The 21,273-nt window shown below is 46.8% G+C and overlaps 1 protein-coding gene across 6 annotated transcripts in view; it reads right to left on the reverse strand.

The window, feature by feature from the left end:
* CEP112 (centrosomal protein 112) overlaps positions 1–21,273 on the reverse strand; it is a 379,853-nt gene that overhangs the window by 91,341 nt on the left and 267,239 nt on the right. For 5 of the 6 annotated variants that reach the window (XM_056854861.1, XM_056854853.1, XM_056854881.1 and 2 more), the window contains one exon: positions 14,426–14,488. The exons of the other annotated variant lie outside the window; for it this stretch is intronic. In XM_056854861.1, coding sequence (XP_056710839.1) covers positions 14,426–14,488 — 63 coding nt within the window. The remainder of the gene's footprint in view (positions 1–14,425; positions 14,489–21,273) is intronic. 6 annotated transcript variants of the gene reach the window in all.

Consider the following 21,273-nt stretch of genomic DNA (forward strand, 5'->3'; position numbering starts at 1 on the left):
ACCACTACGCCATGCTGGTTCTCTCACTCCCTCTTGAGCTAATTCTGTTCAAATGCTTCCATGGGCTAAAAGACTTGATCTCCCATGCTTTTACTGAGTTACTTCTCTCTGTTGCCAATCTGTAACAGAGTGTCAGTTATACTGTTCTTGCAAAGGATGCCAAGTGGAGCTCTGCTGAGCCAACTTCTGGCTCTGTTGCTCCTGCTTCTCTCCTACGCAAAGTCTGTGTGGGAAAGGTCAGCATGCCATCGTGTTGCTCAGCCCAACCTACAGTGGAAGCTAAATATATGGCATTGACTAGACCTTTATTCTCTCCATCTGGAAAAAATGAAACTCTCCTCTGGAGCTCTCTTCTGAAGCCCCCTTCCAAACGAAGAAGCAGCCCTCAGGGCCGGATCTACATTTGTTTTGAAGGGGGGCAAAAGTACAAAATGATGCCTCCTTTTTTTGCCATCAAGTCACAGCTGACATCTGGTGACCCCGTAGGATTTTCAAGGCAAGAGACTTTTGGAGGTGGTTTGCCATGGCCTGCTTCCATGTCATGACCCTGGTATTCCTTGGAGGTCTCCCATCCAAATACTTTCCAGGGTCAAGGCTGAGAGTGTGTGACTGGCCCAAGGTCCCAGCAATCTTAACAGTAACTTTGAGAATACACCAAAAGTTATAATCAAGTTACGTCTAAATGCTCATTTGCATACAGGCACTCTTTTTGCACTGGAACTGGTCCCAGCAAATTTCCATGGCAGAGTGGTGATTCAAACTTGGGTTTTACCCTAGCTAGATGCTCTGCCTTGCTATCGGCAGTCTTAGAAGGCAGGTACAAAAAGATCCACTTCTTGGAGAGGAAGTGTTCATGTATACTTGGGGAAGTAGAGACTCGAGAAAAACAGAGTTTCACTTACCTGTAACTGTTGTTCATCTGGTGGACTTCTGTGCAGGCACACATTGGGACTGCGCTTGTGCAGGCCAGCCACGGATAAGATTAGTCAGCTTCTAGAAGAAATGAAACTAAGAGCACCCCTCCCCCTCCCCTTGAATCATGTAGCTTTCCAGCCCAAACAGTCACATGACCAAGGGGGACGGGCGCTCTTCCCTCCAGTTCTCCTACCTGCTGCCACGGAACCAGCTCCAGTGTGTTGTGGAGAGGTCCCAAAGTGGGGAAGGAGGGAGGGATGTGTGCCTGCACAGAAGACCACCAGATGAACAACAGTTACAGGTAAGTGAAACTCTGTTTTTCATCTACATGGCTTCTGTGCAGTCCCACACTGGGAGAGTAGCAAGCTCGCTTACCAGGATGATGGGTGTGGGACAATCACCAAAACAAGGATTGCAAAACGGCACGTCCCACTGCTGCCTCTCTGGTGGAATCCACGTTGATTGCATAATGCTTCATGAACGTGGAAGGAGTCGACCAAGTAGCAGCTCGACAGATGTCCCGAAGGTCAATCTTGGATGAGAAGGCGACGGAGGCAGCGTAAGCTCTAGTAGAATGTGCCCTGATCATCAGTGAGCACTCAACGTGAGCACGTTCATAGGATAAACTAATTGCTGAAGAAATCCACCTAGATAGGGTCTGGACGGATGCTCGGTGACCCTTACGGTGGCCTTTGAAACAAATAAACAAATTATCGTCCACTCTAAAGTCTGTGGTTCTTCTCAGGTAAAATAAAAGGGCTCTATGGACGTCTAGGGAGTGTAATGCTCTGTCTGCATTGGAGGAATGGTTCGGGAATAAAACTGGGAGGACAATGTCCTGGAAGAGGTGTTAGGAGGATACCACCTTGGGCAGGAAGGAAAATTTAGGTCTCAAGACCACCCTGTTGGAGTGAAATTTTGTAAAAGGTGGAGAGTGGCAGAGGGCTGCCAAGTCACTAACTCTCCTGGTCGAGGTGATGGTGATCAGGAAGGCAGTCTTGTATGAGAGGAAGGAAAGGTCACAGGTGGCCAATGGTTTGAATGGGTGTTTCATTGGTCAATGGGTGTTTCAACTGGGATAAGACCAGGGATAGACTCCACTGCGGGATAGGTGGAGACACTGGTGGGTAAAGGTTGGTTAATCCTCAAAAAAACTTCTTTGAGCGCGGGTGTGAGAACACAGAAAAAGAGTCAAGGTTAACATGGAAGGCCGAAATGGCCGCCAAATGTACTTTAATTGAGGAATTGGAAAGTCCATCATCCTTCAGATAAAGCAAGTAGTCAAAAATAGATGACAGGGAACAAGTCACTGGAGATAAACACTTGTTAACAGCCCAAACAGAAAAATGCTTCCACTTAGCATCGTAGGAACGTCTAGTGGAGGATTTGAGGGAGTGAAGCTGCACTGGTGATACCCTTTCTGACCACTCTTCTACATTTGTATTCTCCAGGCTGTCAAGTTGATGTTGCATGGGGCAGATTGGGAAACCCCGGTGAGGGGCCTGTAATTCCCCTTGGCGAGGGACATCAAGGTCGGGAACCAGGATCACCTGGGCCAAAAAGGGGCTATGAGAATACAGTTGGTCTTGTCCGTTTTGATTTTGGCTATGACCCTGTTCAGCAGTGGGAAAGGTGGGAACAGGTAAAAAAGGCTGCCTGATCCCATCATCTGGAATGCGTCCCCCATGGAGCCTGGGCTTGCCCCTGCCCGGGAGCAGAATAGAGGACAAATGGCATTGCGGTGAGTGGCAAAGAGGTCCACGAGAGGTGTACCCCAAGTGTCAAACACTTGGTGGAGACAGTGTGGATCGATCGTGAGCTCATGCATGTCATCTGGATGACGGCTTAAGGTGTCTGCAAGGGTGTTGCTTGTGCCTGCAATGTGAACGGCGCTTAGAGTGATGTCGTGGAATATAGCCTATTCCCAGGTTGCGATGGCCTCTTTGCACAGCAAAATGGACCCTGTGCCGCCCTGCTTGTTCATGTAGTATTGGGTGGTGGAGCTGTCTGTAGCGACCTGAATGATGTGGCCGTCCAGTATTCCTGCAAAGGAACAGAGAGCAAGCCTAATAGCATGAAGTTCAAGAAGGTTTATGTGCATGGTGGACTCGTGTAGACCAGGTACTCTTAGCTCGAGAATCGAGGCAATGTGCTCACCAGCCTGACAAGGAGGCGTCAGTAAAAACCTGAATCTGAGGAGTGGGGCTATGAAAAGAAACACCCAGTGAAAGGTTCGACTCAAGGGACCACCAATTTAGTGACTTGACCACTGTCCTTGGAATGGACAATTTTTTATATTGTGGGTCAATGTTAAGGCAAAAGACTCTGAGGAACCAGTTCTGCAGGGGGCGCATGCGTAAGTGTGGGAAGGCTACAACTGTGGCAGTGGAGGCCATGAGTCCCAGGAGGTTTTGAATCTTATTTGATGTCTGGAACCTGTTCTTGGAAAGTATGGCGACCATTTTCTGAATGGCTCGGATCCTCTGAATAGGGAGATAAGCTCTAGCCGTGACCGAATTCAGGTGGGCACCAATGAAATTTAGGGCCTTGGAAGGGGTTAACTGTGATTTTTTAAGATTGACCATGAGGCCCAGTCTGTCAAGAACTGACAAAACAACGGAGATGTGAGTGTTTAGGTCCTGTTCAGAGTGGCCTACTAACAGCCAATCATCAAGGTATGGAAATATTGTACAACCTCGCAGGGCCAAGTGTGCAACTACCACAGAGAGGCACTTAGTAAAGGTCCTGGGACTGTAGCCAGGCCAAAGGGCAAAACATATTCATAATGTTTACCGTCACATACAAAACGCAAATAGCGTCTACAATTGGTTCTTGTAGGTTATCCGGGCTGTGTAACCGTGGTCTTGGAATTTTCTTTCCTGACGTTTCGCCAGCAACTGTGGCAGGCATCTTCAGAGTAGACCAGGTACCAGGTACTTTTGAAAAAACATAACCTACAAACTGTCAGAGGCTGCCTGACAACAGATTCAGACTCTGACGGAGACCAGATCCAGGGACAGAGTCCTCCTTCCCCACCCACGCTGACAGAGAAAACAGCTGATGACGATGTATTGCCAAGACATACCTTAAAGTCACCAGCTACAGAGCAGCCTAAAGAAGACCAGACGCCGGCCGACCCAGGAACATCAAGGAAGCTGCCCAGGGAGTCGGGAGACCATGAGGAACAGATGTCTCCTGGGACTCGTCGACGGAAAATGGGCCGGGTCCTGGCAGAACAACGCCGGCGTTCAGCCAGGTTGGAACAACAAAGAAGGAACCGAGACAGCCATGAAGATAGTGAGTGAGTCTTTACAGAAGCTGCCTCCCCCAGACAGCTGCAAGTATTTAGGAAGGCTGAGCCAGCAGAATCTGTGGAAGCAACGCATGGCGAACCTGCGGCAATCCACTCTGGCTGACCCTGTATCGACTCGGACTGCTTTCTTGACCCTGAATTCTTCTGGACTCCCTGCCTGACCTTGGACAGGCCCGACCTTGACTCTGCCTTTCGTTCTGACGGATTGCCTTTCACCCTGACTGACCTTGGACTGTTACTGGACTGCGTGATTACTCCCATTCCCAATTAATACAGCTGCCAGCTGTAGAAGCCTCGGCTTCAGAAACCCCAGCCTGTTGCCCCGCCTGCTGCAGGCCTCTTCAGAGCACCGTGCTGCTACAGGAGCACCCCGCCCTAGTGGGCCAGCACACAAACAGTGTTTAAACCCACCAAGAAAATACAACAAATGCTACGATCAGCAAAAGACAAAAGAGACCCCCTCACCTCTGCAGGAGTATATCGTATACCTTGCAGCTGTGGAGAAGTTTACATCGGGACCACAAAACGCAGCATACAAACAAGGATAAAAGAACATGAAAGATACTGCAGACTTGGCCAACCTGAGAAATCAGCAGTGGCTGAACATGGACTGACACAAACAGGACACAGGGTCTTATTCCAAGACACTGAAAGACTGGACAATTCTACCAACTATTTTGTCAGATTGCACAGAGAAGCCATTGAAATTCATAAACATCAGCACAACTTTAACAGAAAAGAGGAGAGTTTAAGAATGAATAAGGCTTGGCTTCCTGTTCTAAAAAACCTCCAGACTAACAAAGACAACATTCAACAATAGCCATGCAGATTAGCTTTGGATTACACACATTAACAGGATACAATGGTTCCATATTAACATACCATACCCTCATTAGCACATTATCTTGATACTTACAGGACAATTATTAGCACATTACTTTTGCAGGACAATACTCAGCTCAAACCCAACCCCTTTCTGACTATATATTACTCTTCCTACACCCTTGACACTGAGAGACACTGTCCTTCAGTGTTACTACTCTGAAGATGCCTGCCACAGTTGCTGGCGAAACGTCAGGAAAGAAAATTCCAAGACCACGGTTACACAGCCCGGATAACCTACAAGAACCAATGAACTCTGACCGTGAAAGCCTTCGACAATATTTTGAGCGTCTACAATCTTTGTGGATTGCAATGTGAAAGTATGTGTCACGCAACTCCAAGACAGCAAACCACATCTGTTCATCCAGAAGAGGGAGAACTTCTGGGAGTGACAACATACAGAATTTCTTAGTTTTAAGAAACTTGTTAACCTCTCACGGATCCAGGATTGGGCGCTTGCCCCCCCTTTTTTGTCCACTTGGAAAAATCGGGAATAATACCCATGAACCCAGTCTTCAGGGGGAACTTCTCGGACAGCACCTTTGGCCAAGAGGTCTTGTACCTTTTGTTAGAGTTGGGCGGGAACCGGTGCAGGAATGGACGCCGGGAGGTAAAAGGGAGGCAAAGTTTGAAACTCTATAAAGTACCCATTCTTTATTATCTTAAGGACCCAACCATCATCCATAATTAAGCTCCAAACATCATAGAAAGCAGACAACCGGCCTGTGAAACACTGATCAACATCTAGTTATGCCTGTTTAGGCTTAGCAGAATGCATGGGAGATCCCCTCAGACCTCGCCTGGGTCTGCCCGAGAACTTCCTGTCCTGCTGGACATTAGAGGAGGGCCGGAAATGTGTTTGTTGCTGCTGGTAAGTACCCTGGTAGCGATAGGGCTGGGACGGTTGGTTAGACTGTTTACCAAAGTACCGTGGCTTGAAAGCCGGTACTGCGGGGGCGATACCCAGGGATTTAGCATTCGATCTATTCTTTTTGAGCCGATCAAGAAAGGCATCGGTTTGATTGCTAAAGAGTGAGATGCCCTCAAAGGGCAAGTCCTCAATGCGGGACCGTGTATCGTAGGGGAGGGCTGATTGTCTAAGCCATGCATACCTATGAAGGACTATAGAGGAGGCTATGGACTTGGTAGAGGAGTCCACAACGTGGTGGACTGCAGTTAGCTGCTGTCTGGCAAGAGTCATGCCCTCGTTCTGAATAGCCTTGGCTGAAGGCTGCTGATCTTCAGGTAGGACACTGATTTGAGGGGAAATCCTATCCTGGTATCTGGCCATGACGGCGAGAAAATTGGACATATGGAGGCCTATGGCACTAGAAATATATACCTTACGCCCAAGGGCATCTAACTTGCGGCCCTCCCGGTCTTGGGGAGACGAATGCATACCCGACCTATATTTACTGGGTAAGGCTTCTACAACTACTGAGTTAGGGGGAGGATGCTGATATAAGAATTCTCCACCCTCACAGCGGATTTTATAGAGATTCTCCACTCTCTTGGAGGAGGAAGGGACGGAAGCGGGTTTAGTCAAATTGGCATGAACCACATCCAAAATGCTCTTAATGATTGGAAGAGCAACTAGGCCAGCTTCTGGGGAGTGTAGGATATCCATAATGGAATTGACTGGACCTGTATCATCAGAATGGAAATCGATATTTAGCGCTTTGGCCATACGAATTAATTGTTAGCATAAAGGCCAACATCCCCCATAGAGGAAACTGGTTTACTGTCCCCAACAGTGTACTCTGGTGAGGGTTGCGAAGTGCGACATTTGGAGTCAGAATCTTGTGTTGCAGCCACCTCAGACTCTGAATGGACAAGGTCCCTTGGGATAGAAGGAGATCTGTAAGGAAGAGATCTGGAAGGGGGGTCTTGCCTAGGGATTTGGCGGTCCCAGGAAGCCCCTCAGTATCAGGAGACCTCATGTTGTTGATGGTGAGGGCAATGAAATGGACGATGGCGAGAATCGTCTCAACGCCTAGAGTGCGATGAATGTCGGCGATGACGACAAGGTGATCAGTTTCTACGACCACGTCGGTGGTGCCTGTGGCAGGATCTCGAAGAAGATGAATGGCTGTGTCGAGCCCATCTATCGCATTGAGAGCCGGACGAGGAGGTGGAAGTCGAAGAGGAAGTTGCCGAATAAGTGGACTGGTGCCAAGAAGTGGACCGATGCCGGCGTCGAGGATTGGACAGGTGGCGGGAACTCGACCGATGCCGGCGTCGAGGATTGGACAGGCGGTGGGAGCTCCACCGGCGCCAAGAGAAAGACCAGCGTCGAGAATCGGATTGATGTAAAGGAACAGGCAGGTGGTGGGAGTTCGACCGGTGTCGAAAACCAGAACAGCGCCGAGAATCAGACCGATGCCGAGAGACTGAGTGGCCGCAGGAGACAGAGCGGCACCGAGAGCCTGAGCAGCACTCAATTTGCAGGACTTGCGCCTCGGCATCGAGACCTTTGTTCACAGAGGTTGGAGGGTTCAGAGTAGCCAGGACCTCCACCGAAGCTGACTCTTTCCGAGCCTCATTAATCACCAGTGGCTTTTCAGGGGTCGAGAGACAGTGAGGAGGGGTCACGTCTCGATAGACTAGAGCTAAAGAAGATGCTGCTTAAAGAGCTGGTGCTCATCCTGGGCCCCGTTCTGAACTTGGACAGAGAAGGTAGCCAGGGTTTCGTGAGGTGGCGAGCCCTCGAGTACAATCAGCGGCAGGGTAGGCTGCCGCTGAGAACCTTTTATTTCGATGCGAGGGGACCGGGGTTGAGGAGACCCCGAAGGAGATTGGTGCCGAGAGGAATCTTGTGAACGGCGAGACGAGGCCTCCGGAGCAAGAAATTTAGCAGGCTTAATTATGTCAGACTTTGCTGCTTTCCCCGGGGGCTCGAGTACAGGAGGAAGAAGAGGATTTATCCCACTTGGACATACCTCCATTGCCCTGCTGAGACTCCTTGCGAGAAACCTTTCCAGCGGGCTCCAAATATTTTTCTTCCATCGTTGTGGTCTCCAAAGGACGTTTGGATGAACCCTCTCCTGGGTCTGTGCAAAGAGACTCTTCATAGAGGTGCAACTTGAGGCGAGAAGTACGAACCTTCAAGGCCCTAGTAGTCAGCTTCGCACAGAATTTGCAGGAGGAAGGAATATGGCCTTCCCCCAAGCACAGGAGACAATCCAAATGGGCATCATTTTTTGCCATTTTAGTGCTGCATGTGCAGCAATTTTTAAGGAGAGGAACCTTTTTAGGCTCCATGCCAAGCAAAAACAAAGGAGAAGCAGAAGACACGTTCTCTCACCGTGACGGCATAAAGAGAACTGGAGGGAAGAGCGCCCCTCCCCCTTGGTCATGTGACTGGGCGGGAAAGCTACATGACTCAAGGGGAGGGGCGCTCTTAGTTTCATTTCTTCTAGAAGCTGACTAATCTTATCCATGGCTGGCCTGCACATGCGCAGTCCCAATGTGGGACTGCACAGAAGCCACACAGATGAATATGTGTTTTTTCATGTCCTTTTTACAATGGAATGCGAATGAAGATTATTTACCCACTACTAAAGAAAATCCCAGATCGTTCTGAAAAAACCTGACTCGAAAAACTCTGATGAAAATTCTCAGGTCACAAGTAATATTACTAAGTTCTGTACTTTTGTATATAGTTAGCCACAAGTACAATTGAAAAAATGTTAAATGAATTTAAATCTCAAAATTTATATTCATATTTTTACTGTATTTTATTTTTATTGTAGCTTTTACACATTTATTTATAGAGTCCATTGTTAATGGAATTATACAAGTGGTAAAAACGGTCTTACTATTATCATGAATTAGTCTTCTGGTGTTCATTTCAATTTTCCTCTCCTTTTGAATTGTTAGGATTTTTTGACAAAACTTTTTTTTGTACAAAATCTTCCTTCCCCCAGATCCTTGGTAGCATCTCCAGTTAAAGGATTTCAGGTCTTGGGAAAGACTCTTCACTGCCTAGGAATCAGGAGAGCTGTTATCAGTCAGAGGAACCAATACTGAGGCATTGGTTCGACTCAGGTATAAGGCGATATATATGTCCATACATCTTCCAAGGATCTGGATTGGGACAGACCTTAGAGCTTCACAGTTCTGGTAGCTGCACCGCAAAGAGGAAGGAGATAGTAGAACTAGAAAAGGTGCAGAAGAGAACAACCCAAATGATCACGGTACCCTATGAAGAAAGCCTAAGCAGAACTCATCAGCTCAGGAAACCAACAGCTAACATGGGGGGGGGGGAGATGAGAGAGGCATATAAAATCACACATGGAGAAATGGAGGAAACATTTTCCTTCTCTCCCATATTACTAGAGATTGGGCTGCATGGATTTAGGACAGACAAAAAGAAGCCCTCACACAACACAGAATTCACTGCCACAGGACATGGTGACGATCACTATCAGAGAACCAAACCAGACACATGCTGCTAACAAAAGGAAGATCAAGGTAACGATCGGGTCATTGCGTGGAGAGAATGGTGAGTTATTAACAGGGGAGGCAGAAAAGGCAGAATTACTTAACTCCTTTTTTGTATCAGTCTTCTCCCAAAAGGGGAATAGTGCTCAACCTGGGAATAATGGAGCAGAGGATGCAGTAGGGGAATTACAGCATAGTATAGACACTGAGATAGTACAGGAATACCTGGATACTCTTAATGAATTCAAGTCTCCAGAACCGGATGAACTGTATCCAAGGATGTTAAAAGAACTGGCTAAAGTGATTTCAGAAACACTGCCAATAATCTTTGAGAATTCATGGAGAACAGGATAAGTTCCAGCAGACTGGAGAAGGGCAAATGTGGTCCCCATCTTTAAAAAGGGGGGAAAAGAAATCCCAAACAATTATCGCCCAGTCAGCCTGACATCAATACCAGGTAAAATACTAGAGCAGATAATTAAACAGACGGTCTGTAAGCACTTAGAAAGAAATGCCGAGCTCACTGACAGTCAACATGGGTTTCTCAAAAACAGGTCATGCCAAACTAATCTCATATCTTTTTTTGAAAGAGTGACAAGTATGGTAGATGAAGGGAATGCTGTAGATGCAGTGTACCTTGATTTCAGTAAAGCCTTTGATAAAGTCCCCCATGATCTTCTTGAAACAAAGCTAGTAAAATGTGGGCTGGACACTGCTACTGTTAGGTGGATTGGTAATTGGTTGACCAACCGAACCCAAAGGGTGCTCATTAATGGCACAACTTCATCCTGGAGAGTAGTGACAAGTGCGGTACCACAGGAGTCTGTCCTGGGACCGGTGCTATTTAATATTTCTATAAATGACTTGGATGATGGAATAGAGAGCATGCTAATAAAATTTGCAGATGACAACAAGTTAGGAGGGGTAGTTAATACCACGGAGGGTAGGGTCAGAGTTCAGAAAGACCTCGATAGACTGAAGAGCTGGGCCATAAGCAATAAAATGGATTTCAGTAGGGAGACGTGTTAAATACTTCACCTAGGCAGAAACAATATAAGGCACAGGTACAGGATGGGAGATAGTTGGCTTGACAACAGTACATGTGAAAGAGATCTGGGAGTCTTAGTGGGTCACAAACTGAACATGAGTCAACAGTGTGATATGGCAGCTAAGAAGGCCAATGCAATTCTGGGCTGCATCAATAGGAGTATTGTGTCTAGTTCAAAGGAAGTAATACTACCACTGTATTCTGCATTGGTCAGACCTCACTTGGAATACTGTATCCAGTTTTGGGCTCCACAATTTAAGAAAGATGTTGACAAGTTGGAGTGTGTCCAGAGGTGGGCGACTAGAATGGTCAAAGGTCTGGAATCCATGCCCTATGAGGAGAGACTTAGGGAGTTGGGTTTGGTTAGTTTAGAGAAGAGAAGGTTGAGGGGAAACATGATAGCCATGTTTAAATATTTGAAGGGATGTCATGTTGATGAGGGAACTAGCTTGTTCTCTGTTGCTCCAAAGACTAGGACACGGAGTAATGGATTTAAGCTAAGAGAAAAGCGATTCCACCTAAACATTAGGAAGAACTTTCTGACGGTGAGGGCTGTTTGATGGTGGAATGTGCTGCCTCGGAGGGTGGTGGAGTCCCCGTCTTTGGAGGTCTTTAAGCAGAGGCTAGATGGCCATCTGTCGGGAGTGCTTTGATTGTGGGATCTTGCATGGCGGAGGAGGGTTAGGGTCACTGGGGATGTGGGGGGAGGTAGCTGTTGATTTCCTGCATTGTGCAGGCGGCTGGACTAGATGACCCTGGTGGTCCCTTCCACCTCTATGATTCTATGATTCCTGGCTGGATTTGCCTAGTCAGTGTTAGACACAGGATGCTGAACATGAGATGGGAGCACCTTGATCCAGTGGGACTCTACTTAGTGATGCATTCCACACTTGGAACCCTGTCTCACACTCCACCCAACACCCCCCCTCCATACCCAATGGCATTGCCTTTTACTCAAAGTTTCATGGGAAAAAGCCTCACCCAAGTCTTGCCAGTCAGAGGTCCTGACACTGTCTCACTCTGTCCCAAGATCTTTATTATTATTTGCATTGGGGGGGGGGTTAAATAAAATCAGAAACAAAACGGAGAGCATATACTAAAAAGCTCTTGTTTTAGAGCAAGCCCTTCAAGGGGCGGAGGGGATCTCCAATTTTTACTTGTAATAAGAATTAGCCCCTTTCCCCATGCTTCCTATCACTGAACCCATTCCTGACCTGATGGGATGCCCAGTTGTTGAGCAAATACTGGACTGCCCCCTCCATATTTCCCTGGCATGCCTTCGTGTCTCTCTGCTACACCAACACATCCATGTTGGTGTGCACATGCACACACGCACGTTCAATGTTATTGCTAATGAGTTCATTCAAAGAACATCAATTAGAGCAAACACATTCAGTGTCATTTAAGTACAGGGTATTTTGAACTGTTACATCTTAATAAGTGGGTAGTATAGGTGTGCCACTAATCATACCAACACATGCCAACTATTGGGGTGAGGAGGCGAAGGGAAATTGGGAAGGATAGGTGGGATATGGCAGGAGAGGATGCTTGTGGGAGCCGCTCTCTCTCTGCTGCTGCCCCCTCTTCCTGCACCCAAGGCAGCCACCCTCATCGCCCCCTAGATCCAGCCATGGCAACCCTACACAGTGGGTGAAAGAAATGAGAAGGAAGATCTTTCTGACATTTGAGAGTTTCTCAGAAACTCAACTGCCATTTTGTTGCCTGCTGACTAGGACCAGCCTGAAGTAAACAGGGAATCCATCCCTTGAAATTACTCAGAAAGTTCTAGCACTGTCTTCTGGTGGTATCCTGTAGAGTACAAAATGTCCAATAAGCACAGGGAGCACGAAACAAAATGCTGAAGTAACCTAAACATTATAGCCTTGGAGGAGCTGCAAGTTTCTGTCTTAGGTTAACAATATTTTTAGAGTTAAAAAAGGGCTACTAAATAGGGCTGCCAACCTCCAGGTAGTGGCTGGAGATCTCCTGCTATTACAACTGATCTCTAGCCAATAGAGATCGGTTCACCTGGAGAAAATGGCCGCTTTGGCAATTGGATTCTATGGTATTGAAGTCCCTCCCCTCCCCCAAACCCTGCCCTCCTCAGGCTCCGTCCCAAAAACCAGTGACGAAGAGGGACCTGGAAACCCTACTACTAAAGTGCCGTATTTTTTGCTCCATAAGACGCACCTGACCATAAGACGCACCTAGTTTTTAGAGGAGGAAAAAGAAGAAAAAAATATTTTTCTTCTTTTTCCTCCTTTTTCCTTCTCTTTCCCCACCGTCCCCCTTCCCAACCAACTATTTTCAACTGATGTAAAGCAAATACTTTTTTAAAAAAACCATGAAGGCTACCTACTATCTGCAGGGGGTGGGGAGGAATCCGTAGTATCGAGGGTTGCCATCCTCCAGGTTGTGGATGGAGGTCTCCCGCGACAGAGATCGGTTCACCTGGAGAAAATGGCCGCTTTGGAAGGCAGACTCTATGGCGTTATATCCTGCTGAAGACCTTCCCTTCCCCAAACCCCATCTTCCTCAGGCTTTCTCCCCCAAATTCCTAGGTATTTCCCAGCAGGGAGTTGGCAAGCCTAGTAGTATCAGTCGGGAGGGCGTGCCTGGCGATCAGCAGACCGTCCTCCGCTGCTAAGCCGCTTTGAATGGCGAAGAGGAGCGTTCTGCTTTCTCTCCCTCTCCTCCGTTTGCCACGTGCAAGATCCCAAGAGCAGGGGGGGGGAAAGGGGCCGTTAAGCCACGAAGCGCCTCTCCTGAAGGCTCCAGAAGCTAGGGAGGAAAAGGAAGGAAAATCCCCCCTCCCCGGGTGGGCGCCGCAGGAACACCCCCCTCCGTCCCCATGACGGCCGCCGCGCCTGCCTTTGTGCCTCTCCCCCCCATCCCGGTCCAAGCAGCCGCGCGGGGTGAGCCCTTCCAGTCCCCTCCCACCCCCCGTCCTTCCAGGGAGGGGGAAGCGGAGCAGGAGGTTTCCAGCACCAGGGGGTGGGATAGGAAGGGCTCTCCCCGCACGGATGCTCGGACCGGGATGGGGGTGGGGAGAGGCACAAAGGCAGGCGCGGTGGCCATCACGGGGACGGAGGGGGGTACTCTGCCGCTGGCGCTGGAAACCTCCTGCTCTGCTTCCCCCTCCCCGGAAGGACGGGGGGTGGGAGGGGACGGGAAGGGCTCTCCCCGCACGGATACTCGGACCGGGATGGGGGGGGAGAGGCACAAAGGCAGGCGCAGCGGCTGTCACGGGGACGGAGGCAGCGCAGGGCAGTTTAACCTCCGCACCCCCCCGCGCTTCCCGCCCAACAGCTGAGCCTCAGACCGGGAAGCGCAGGGGGAGGTTAAACTGCTCTGCGCCCACCCCCAGCTGGCTGGCGGAGTCCCAGCCGGCTCCTGGGGCGGCCCGGCTCCACGCCCGCTGCCGCTGCATTCGCTCCATAAGACGCACTGACATTTCCCCTCACTTTTGAGGAGGGAAAAAGTGCGTCTTATAGAGCGAAAAATACGGTAATAATTTTTTTACTAGTCAAATTTAAGTAAATAATAAGAATGATTTTAACCTATTTTTGCCAGCTGTTCGGCGTGTTTTGTTATTTCAAGATGCCAATAAAGGTATGGTATTGTTGTAATTTAAGTAAATGGCTGCTTGACTTATAAACAATAGAGTTCAGTTGTGTGAAGGGGCAAACCGTAGCAAGGCAAGCTGAAATTAAGTTTTAGGGTTGTAAGAACAAAACCAAGCAAAGCTTATTTATGTGTGTGGTGGGGGGGTTGTAACCAAAAGAACTTTCTGAAGAAGTTTTCTCTCTCTCCATGTTTCTTACCTGTGCAGATTTGGTCAACTTCTGACTGTATTCCTTTTCAATCTGCTTCAACCTGCTGTTGGCCTGAAATACACACACACAAACACACACACACACATAAAGGAAACCTGATTATCTCAGATGAAGAACGTATACAGACATTTTGCCACTGACCCCTGTTGCCTGGCACCTAGTCTACATGTCTGTCACTACACAACTGGGACCCATGCCAATTCTAGCGCCCTTTTGTGGCTGCCCAAAAACCCACAAGGGCTGGTCTTTGATCTAGGGCCAACTATTCATCACTTGAAAGGTGGGGAGAAGAATAGTACCTCTGCAGCTAATTATCAGGAAAACATAAAGGCTTCTGTGGATTTTTTTAAAAAAAATCAGCGAGAGAAAGAAAGAAAAGAGGAAGGTGGAGAGTATCAGGATGACTTCATCAGTAAGAAGAAAAAAAGAGAAGGAAAAAAGCCACAAGCTCCACTGGAGGTTGTGAGGGTACAATGTGACAGCTATGCCAGCTGATGCCTGCAAGTTCCTTTTGTCATTTTCTGATACCTTTTTCACTGAAAGTTGGCTGCTATTAAAAGTTGAAATCCAATGTGCAATTGAACCATTTGGGCCCCTTTTGACCCACAGCTTTCTCCCTTGCTGGCTTATCTCTCATATTTCAAAATAAGGCATAAAGCATTCTGAAAATAGGGCTGCTTTGTTGTTTGGAGATCCCATGCAATTGAGAGGATAGTGTTCGTTACATTCAGCTCAGCAAAAAAAAATAATAATAATAATTCTTCATTTTTCAAACTTACCTGTATCCCAGTTTTGAAATACCATTTACTTTTAAAAACCAGTTTCATCAGACATAATGTTTCAACAGACAAAGGTTACCGCATTATGTATTCCCAGAGATGTATTAAGAGTTTGAAAATGTTATAAAAAACATCGCTTTAAAAGAGTTTTTGGATGCAACGGCTAATAAATGGTTGGAAGGCGTCTTCACAGCTAAAGGGGCCAAACAAAGTGCAAACAGTATTTTTTATAACGTTTTCAAACTCTTAATACATTGGTGGGAATACATAGAAAGTGCGAACAGTATTTTTTATAACATTTTCAAACTCTTAATACATCGCTAGAATACATAATGTGGTAACCCCCATAATGTCTCTAAAACAAGGGTATAAAAAGCAAAGCCATGTGTCTAAGAACACATTTCTGGATACTATACTGGATTGGCTACCATCCAACTGCTCTGATGAATGGAGCTTCCCTGTTCTCTTACAGAAGAAGGCAACACTCAGCTCATGCCCTGTGCAATCACTGTGTAGACATGGAATGTTTTTCTTCATGAAAGGGAATGGGAAGCTTTGGGCGATTCCCACTGAGTTTTGAGAAAAATACAAGAAAAGTAGTCACTCAAATTCACTTTGACTTTATGGGTAAAGCTATGATCTCACTTTAGTACTCAGTTCTGTGGCTATAAGTTAGAATTAACTCCTCCAGACTAAATACAAAAGAAGTAAGTAAAATGATCCCTGTAAGGATTCCATTGAAGCCAGAGAACTCTGTGTAGACCACCCATATCTAACCAAGGGCAGAATTATGGCCTTAGAAGTCCCTTCAGCATCTAAGAGGAAAATATGGGCACATCTACGCCAAGATTGTTTTCAGGCTGTTTCTTTGGAGCAATGGAACGATGTATCTTGTTACTGCCACTGAGGCACCAGCTCTGATCCACCAGCAACAGTAGCTTTATAACTGAGGATACTAATAGGGAAGGAGGAGCTTTGCTATGAGAAATTAGGTCTATTGGTTCTGTTTTCTTAAATGCCCTTCTAGATTTCAAAGGAAACAAAATTACTACCTCAAACTGCAGTCAGTTTCTGGTCACATTAATTCCACCCCCCAATGAAATTTAAAAATAACTAAAATTAATATGCTTGTTCCCTTCTCTTATATGATGCTCCCACAAATCTCCCATGCAAGTACATATCTTCTTAGATTTGGCAATGCTGCATGATGTGACACCCAACCATCCAACAGACCTTAACCAGGGGTAGACTGGGAGGAAAAAACAGCCCTGGAAAAGGGGCCCTGCCTTCACAAAAGAGGGAGGGAAGGCGGAAGAAAGAAGGAGCCAACCAGCTCTCCCGCTCTGCCAGGCCCTGTGCCTAGCTTGCCCGTGTTGAGAGGTGCCTTCCCTGGGCCAGGAGCCACATTCTCCAGTCTGGCAAAGCACTTCTTGCCTGGGCTGAGGGGGCAGGCCATTGGTCCACCAAGAAATTCCTCTTTGGCTATAATGAGCAGTCTGCCCTGTCCCTGACCAAGGGAAACACCACTTTTCCCCTAAGGGCTATGTAGTATATAATGAAATGTTTTCACGTACAAAAATAAACAAACTCTGTTAACACTACCAAAAATACTCTAGACCATGGGTCCCCAATGTGGGGACACCTTTTCTGGTGCCTGCCAGGTGTTTTTAGAAAGTAGATGAGGCCAGATGGGGCTTTTGCACAGCAAGCCTTCTGATTGAGCATTGGAGATTTGATTGGCTCTGTGGATTTTTAAATGTGTTGTTTTAGCAGCATCTGCCACCACACCACAAGGGTTTTCACCATGTGACTGAAGGTAAGCTGCTATAGTCATTTTGTGGCTGCCTCTGCCTCCTGCAGCAGCCATTTTGAGGCAGCCATGCTGTGGTTGTGCCCACCACACTGTATCAGAATTCCAAGGGTGCCCTCAGGATCAAAAAGGTTGGGGACCTCTGCTCTAGAGTTTAGGAAGTCATGGGCACTAACTGACAGACACCCACACCTTTTCCAGAGAAAACCTTAGTATCAGAAAATCCACAAAAGTCAGTTTGACTAGAGTCAATAACTGGACACCCCCTCCAAAAAAAAGTTCACATGTGTATTGCACGTAACGAAGCTACCATTTGTATACAGCCTAAATAAACAAAGAGTTCATAATTGTGGAGAAAGTTAAAAAAGAATGACCCACTTCTGGGGGATCCAATGACAGCCATTTTCAAACACTAGCATCAAAATATATGTCATGGGTCTGCCTGACTCCGGACAATACATTTCATACAAAGCAAATTTCAAGGCATGCTAGTAAGCTGTGAGATCCAGTTGCTTTGTAAAACACACAGAATCTACAGATAGAGCTGGTAGCTGAGTTCTAGTGTTGGGTAAGAATGAACTGTTGGCAAAGAAAGAAACATGCATAGTAAGAAGCAGCTAATATATTTATAGAAAACGGTTGAAGGTGGCATAACTTTACAGCTCTGAAGTATTAGAGCAATTTTATTCATACAAGAAGTCTGACTGCACTACAGCTACTGATACTTAACATTCCATAAACAAATAGCAGCCATGTGGTACCTTAAAGACAAACAAATGTTAACCTAGCATAAGCTTTTGTGGGTTAGACATTTTGTTTGATGCATAAGGAGCACCATCATTTTGCAGATCAGACAGCTCACTCCTGAGCCTTGAGGCGGCTGGGGACACTGTAGTCAAGGAGACTCCACGGCACCTCCAAAGAGGCTTCCCAGCTGCCACAAGGCTCAAAAAAGCCTGTGCTGGCCCACCAGGATGGGGTGCCGCTGCGGCAGCATGGTGCTAGGAAGAGGGCTGCAGTGGGTGTGGCAGCAGGCGGGAGTCTCTGAAGCCGGGGCTTCTACGGCTGGCAGCTGTACTAGCTTGGAATGGGCGTGGTAACGCAGTCCAGTACACAGTCCGAATGTCAGTCCAGGAACAAAGCAGTCAGTCAAGGCAAGAGGCAGGTGCAAGGTCAAGCCGGTCCAAAGTCAGGTCAGGAGTCCAGAAAGTAGCAAGGTCGAGGTACAGCCAGGTCAATATACAACAGGCCAGCGTGGCGCTTTAGCAGGTTTGCACTGTGTTGCTTCCACAGCTTCCTACTGCCTCAGCCTTCCTTAAATACCTACAGCTGACTGTGAGAGACTGCTCCTGCAAACACTCAATCACTGTCTCCAGAGTCAGCCAGGTTCCTTCTCTGCTGCTGCAGTCTAGCCAAACACCAACGTTGCTTTAACTGGGTCCTGCCCAGTCTCCTCCAACGAGTCCCAGGAGACAGCTGTTCCTCACTGTCTTCCAGCTCTTGTGGCATCTCTCTGGATGTTCCAGGGTCGGGTGGCAACTGGTCTTCCCCCGGCTGCTCTTCAGCGTGTGCCTCTAAGGTCGGGCTAGGTAATGAATCACCCTCAGCTGCTTCCTCTGTCAGTGCGGGTGGGGGAGGCGAAACCTGACATGGGCTCTGTTCATTGTCCGTCTCTGAATCCGTCAACGGGCAGACCCTGACAAAGCCTTTTTAAAAGGAAAACAAAGAAAATGGGGGTTCCCCCCATAGAAATAAGCAATGCTGCGCCCGGAAAAACCTGGTGCAGCAACACTGTTGCTGGAGCGGGTGTCCCGAGCCGAAGTGGCTTTGGAAGCTGATTACCATCAGCTCCACCCCTGGGAAAGCCCCCCCACCCACACACACACTGCATATCTCTTCCGGGGTTTACGTCCTGGAGAGACTGTGGCGTCGGAGGAGCGCCGTGCAGCTCCACGGCATCCAGGCGCCGACGGAAATGCCCCTGCTGCCAGTGTAAGTGCCTCTTATTCCGTGATAAGAGGCAACTTATGCTGGTGGAGGGATCACACCTCCTCCCGAGAACTTTCTGACCCCCATCTCAGGAATGCACTAAGAGTTTTCAACAGCAGATATCAAGAGAAATACAGAGACCATTCACAACATCAGTAACAGTATTATCAACAATCATCCTAGTTTTGCTAACACCTGTAATGGCTAAGAAATTCCAGGGCCTAGTTAAGACCCTGGGAAATACTATTAAATTTTAAATATTATTTAAATTCCTTGATGAATTTCAATACAGTAGCTTCACATGGGTACTTACGTTTGAAGTTATTTTGTTGAAAAATGGTGACTTTTAGATGAGCAACAGAATGTCTTGGGAGACTGTTTTTAATGTCAGATTTGTGTTCATTTATTCTTTTGCACATGGACTGACATGTTTGTCCTGTGTACAGAGCTGACACACAATAGCACATGTCTCATTGGAAGAGTATGTGAATGCACCAAGATGGTATGGCTGATGTTATGAGGTCATCAAATAGTGTTTAAGTAGTGTTGATGTGGTATTACAAAGGCAAAATTGGACAATGTATGACCTTATGGTATCATATACATTCCTAGTGTGTTAACATATTTCCCAAACTTTTAAATTAGAATATTTAATTTCCAGATTATATATAGGGATGCCTACCCCACTTTGGGGAAATTCCTGGAGATTGGTGGGGGTGAGACTTGGGGAAGGGAGGAAGCTTTACAGACATGTAATGTCATAGAATCCATCTTCTGAAGCTGCCATTTCCTCAAGGGGAACTGATCTCTGTGGTCTGGAGGGTGATAACTCTAATCACATACAGGAGATGCCTTCAATCTCCATGCTGTGTGTAGTGCATACTAGAGCAGCAGATATCTAAGTATAACAATAATATGGTATAGTAGACAAACTGATAATTTCAGCAAACATTTTTTTAAAAAACCCTAAAAACCCTAAACTTTAATTTACAGAAAAAAGTAAAAATGCACAATTTGGCTAGATACTGGAACAAAGACTATATAACAACATGGTCCTCTCAATTTACCCTCAGATTAAAGGACTAAATTTCTCATACAGCCAGCATATATGTAACCTCCTCAACTCAAAGACATAATCTTAACAAGTGATATATACCCAAACAACACCATGTTGGCCCCCTATCTGTCCCAGCAACCTGGTATGCTATGAAGGGACCAAAGCTGCCAGGAAAAGCAGGGCACTGCTATGCCAAGGTGAATCAAAGATTCCAGGGCTCTGGACTCCATCTTGGTGACCTGTGCAAACTTTGGGAGCTGTCAGGCAGAGGTGTGTTGTTTGCATTCCTCTGACCTCAAGGTGGAAAAGCTGGAAACAATACTGAGTAAATGAGCCTCCCTCGCATCCTTAATGAAGCACTCCAAGCAGACACATGGAACTGATAGCAACACACCTTAATTCCCTCAGCAATCAGAGTCCATTCAAAGAACTCTGACCAACTCTCTTAGCATATCTGAATCATCCTCCATCCTCATCTCACTTGCAGAGTAGATCCATCCAGCCATCTCCTGTCCAACCTTCCCTTCTGGGGAAAACCTCCCAAACATCTTCACACATCTGAAAATCCATACTAAAGTATTTGCTGATACTTAATCAGGCAAACTAAGATATTGTTCCATGTTGCCATTACCTCATGCTCTTTCATACTTTAATATTAATATCTCAGCCACCAAAGAAGTAATTTTTGTCCCTGGCAAAGTCCATTGTTTTTGCCAGTTACCTCATGCAGTCTCAGGGCTAATTTTTCCTACAAGTAGTGGCCTTTTTGCCATTCAAACGTGTGCATTTTTTCCTTGAATCCGAGACACCCTTACGTCCGTGTAAGGCTCTTTTCCTTCTGAGAGACACTCTGTCGCTCAGCACTGCTATCATTTGGACATCGCTTTCTTCTGATAGGTAAATATCACCCTCAATCCCTCACATCCTTGTGTCCAACCCGTCTTCCCTTTTATTTCTCAGGTTCTTGTGTGTATCAGGTGTGTGATTCGGTTAATGTGTGAATTTAATTTCAAATCAAAACCATAAAATTTAGAAACAACTTAGAAACAATGCTTCTTTATTTAAGAGTTTTCCAAGGAGGCTTATCCCCGTAAAAGTTGGTATAAAGATCCTGTACTCTCCAGAATGCTATTTCCCCATTTAAAAATGGAGATTGCCAGCTAGGGGTAACAACCACACTCAAACATAGCTGAAATACAGA

This window comes from Euleptes europaea, chromosome 1 (assembly GCF_029931775.1).
Source record: "Euleptes europaea isolate rEulEur1 chromosome 1, rEulEur1.hap1, whole genome shotgun sequence".
Lineage (NCBI taxonomy): Eukaryota > Metazoa > Chordata > Lepidosauria > Squamata > Sphaerodactylidae > Euleptes > Euleptes europaea.